Source organism: Nanorana parkeri, unplaced genomic scaffold (genome assembly GCF_000935625.1).
Source record: "Nanorana parkeri isolate BGI_ZX_2015 unplaced genomic scaffold, ASM93562v1 scaffold31, whole genome shotgun sequence".
NCBI lineage: Eukaryota > Metazoa > Chordata > Amphibia > Anura > Dicroglossidae > Nanorana > Nanorana parkeri.
This window is the reverse complement of record NW_017306299.1, coordinates 330,390-331,492: the sequence shown is the minus strand read 5'-3', so window position 1 is coordinate 331,492 and position 1,103 is coordinate 330,390. Positions and strand designations below refer to the sequence as shown.

Here is a 1,103-nt window from a genome sequence, read left to right as displayed (position 1 = left end):
AAATACTAACAAATGTGGCAGAAAAGCCGCGCTATATACAGCTCATACTTGTATCAGTAGAAAGTGCAAACAAAAAACAATGTGTAATAATAAAAAGTATCCTCAATGGCTAAGGTTATACACATATATAATGTATACCGAAAAAAAAGTGCCAAGTGCTAGGATAATCAAATGATATACCCTCCAAAAATTATATAAAATGTATCCCAATAAAGTGCAAGCAGTGTGAAGAAAGTGCTCAAAAAGTGTCCAAAAGTACATATGTCTTCAGTATCCAGCAATATAAAAAGTACACACATTGGATCGAAAATGATAATCCCGAACTCCCGGGACCGTCACCAGAGGGAACCTTATGGAGTGCACCCCACCTTATTCTCAGACCCGTCCAGGTCTGTATGCGTTATTCCTCTGTTAAAGTCGGGTAGTGAAAGCACCCACCAGCGAACACCTCCTGGTAATTCCTCCTCTAATGAACTTCTTGAGACAGTCGTTTAGCAGAATGTGCGTCCCACCAGACCATATAATATAAAAATAGGAATACTCGTGCAGATGGTTTAACCCAACAAAAGCATGCTTTATTTACAGGAACTACTCACATTCCATAGATAAAACTCAAGCATCAGGGAAAGGTTTTTCACAGGCAGCAGATAACTGATTGGGAATATTGAAGAAGCAGCAGGAGAGGTGGAGGAAGCGCCGATCCATAGAATGAATGAAGCCAAAGCAGGGAGATGCATGCAGTGCGTATTCCTCTTCAGCAAGCAGTGACATCACAAATCAATCGCATTTGATTTCTATTGGAAAAACGCAAATCGCTGCCGTATGTGTAAACTGGACCATACACCGACATATGACGGTCAGGAAGTGCATTGCTATAGTGTGCATTGCACCAGAACAAATACCACTTCCATAAGTCAGACAATGGCAATATATTTTAATATCATGTGTGGCACCTTCTAGAAACAATCACTAGATATGAGCTTGTTCTGTTTTCTATAGCTGTGTTTCCATTCACATGGCTCTTACTCTTTGCCATGTGTTACACTCTCCTGTATGGCTTTTGTCAGATGTCACTGCATGGAGAAAGAAATTAATCTATTTGC

The 1,103-nt window shown here is 40.2% G+C and overlaps 1 protein-coding gene across 1 annotated transcript in view; it reads left to right on the top strand.

Annotated features, from left to right (window-relative positions):
- The first annotated feature begins 309 nt into the window (after positions 1 to 309).
- Positions 310 to 1,103, top strand: part of LIN9 (lin-9 DREAM MuvB core complex component) — a 21,567-nt gene continuing 20,773 nt past the window's right edge. The window contains exon 1 of the mRNA XM_018568041.1: positions 310 to 389. Within this exon, the coding sequence (XP_018423543.1) occupies positions 310 to 389 (80 nt within the window). The remainder of the gene's footprint in view (positions 390 to 1,103) is intronic.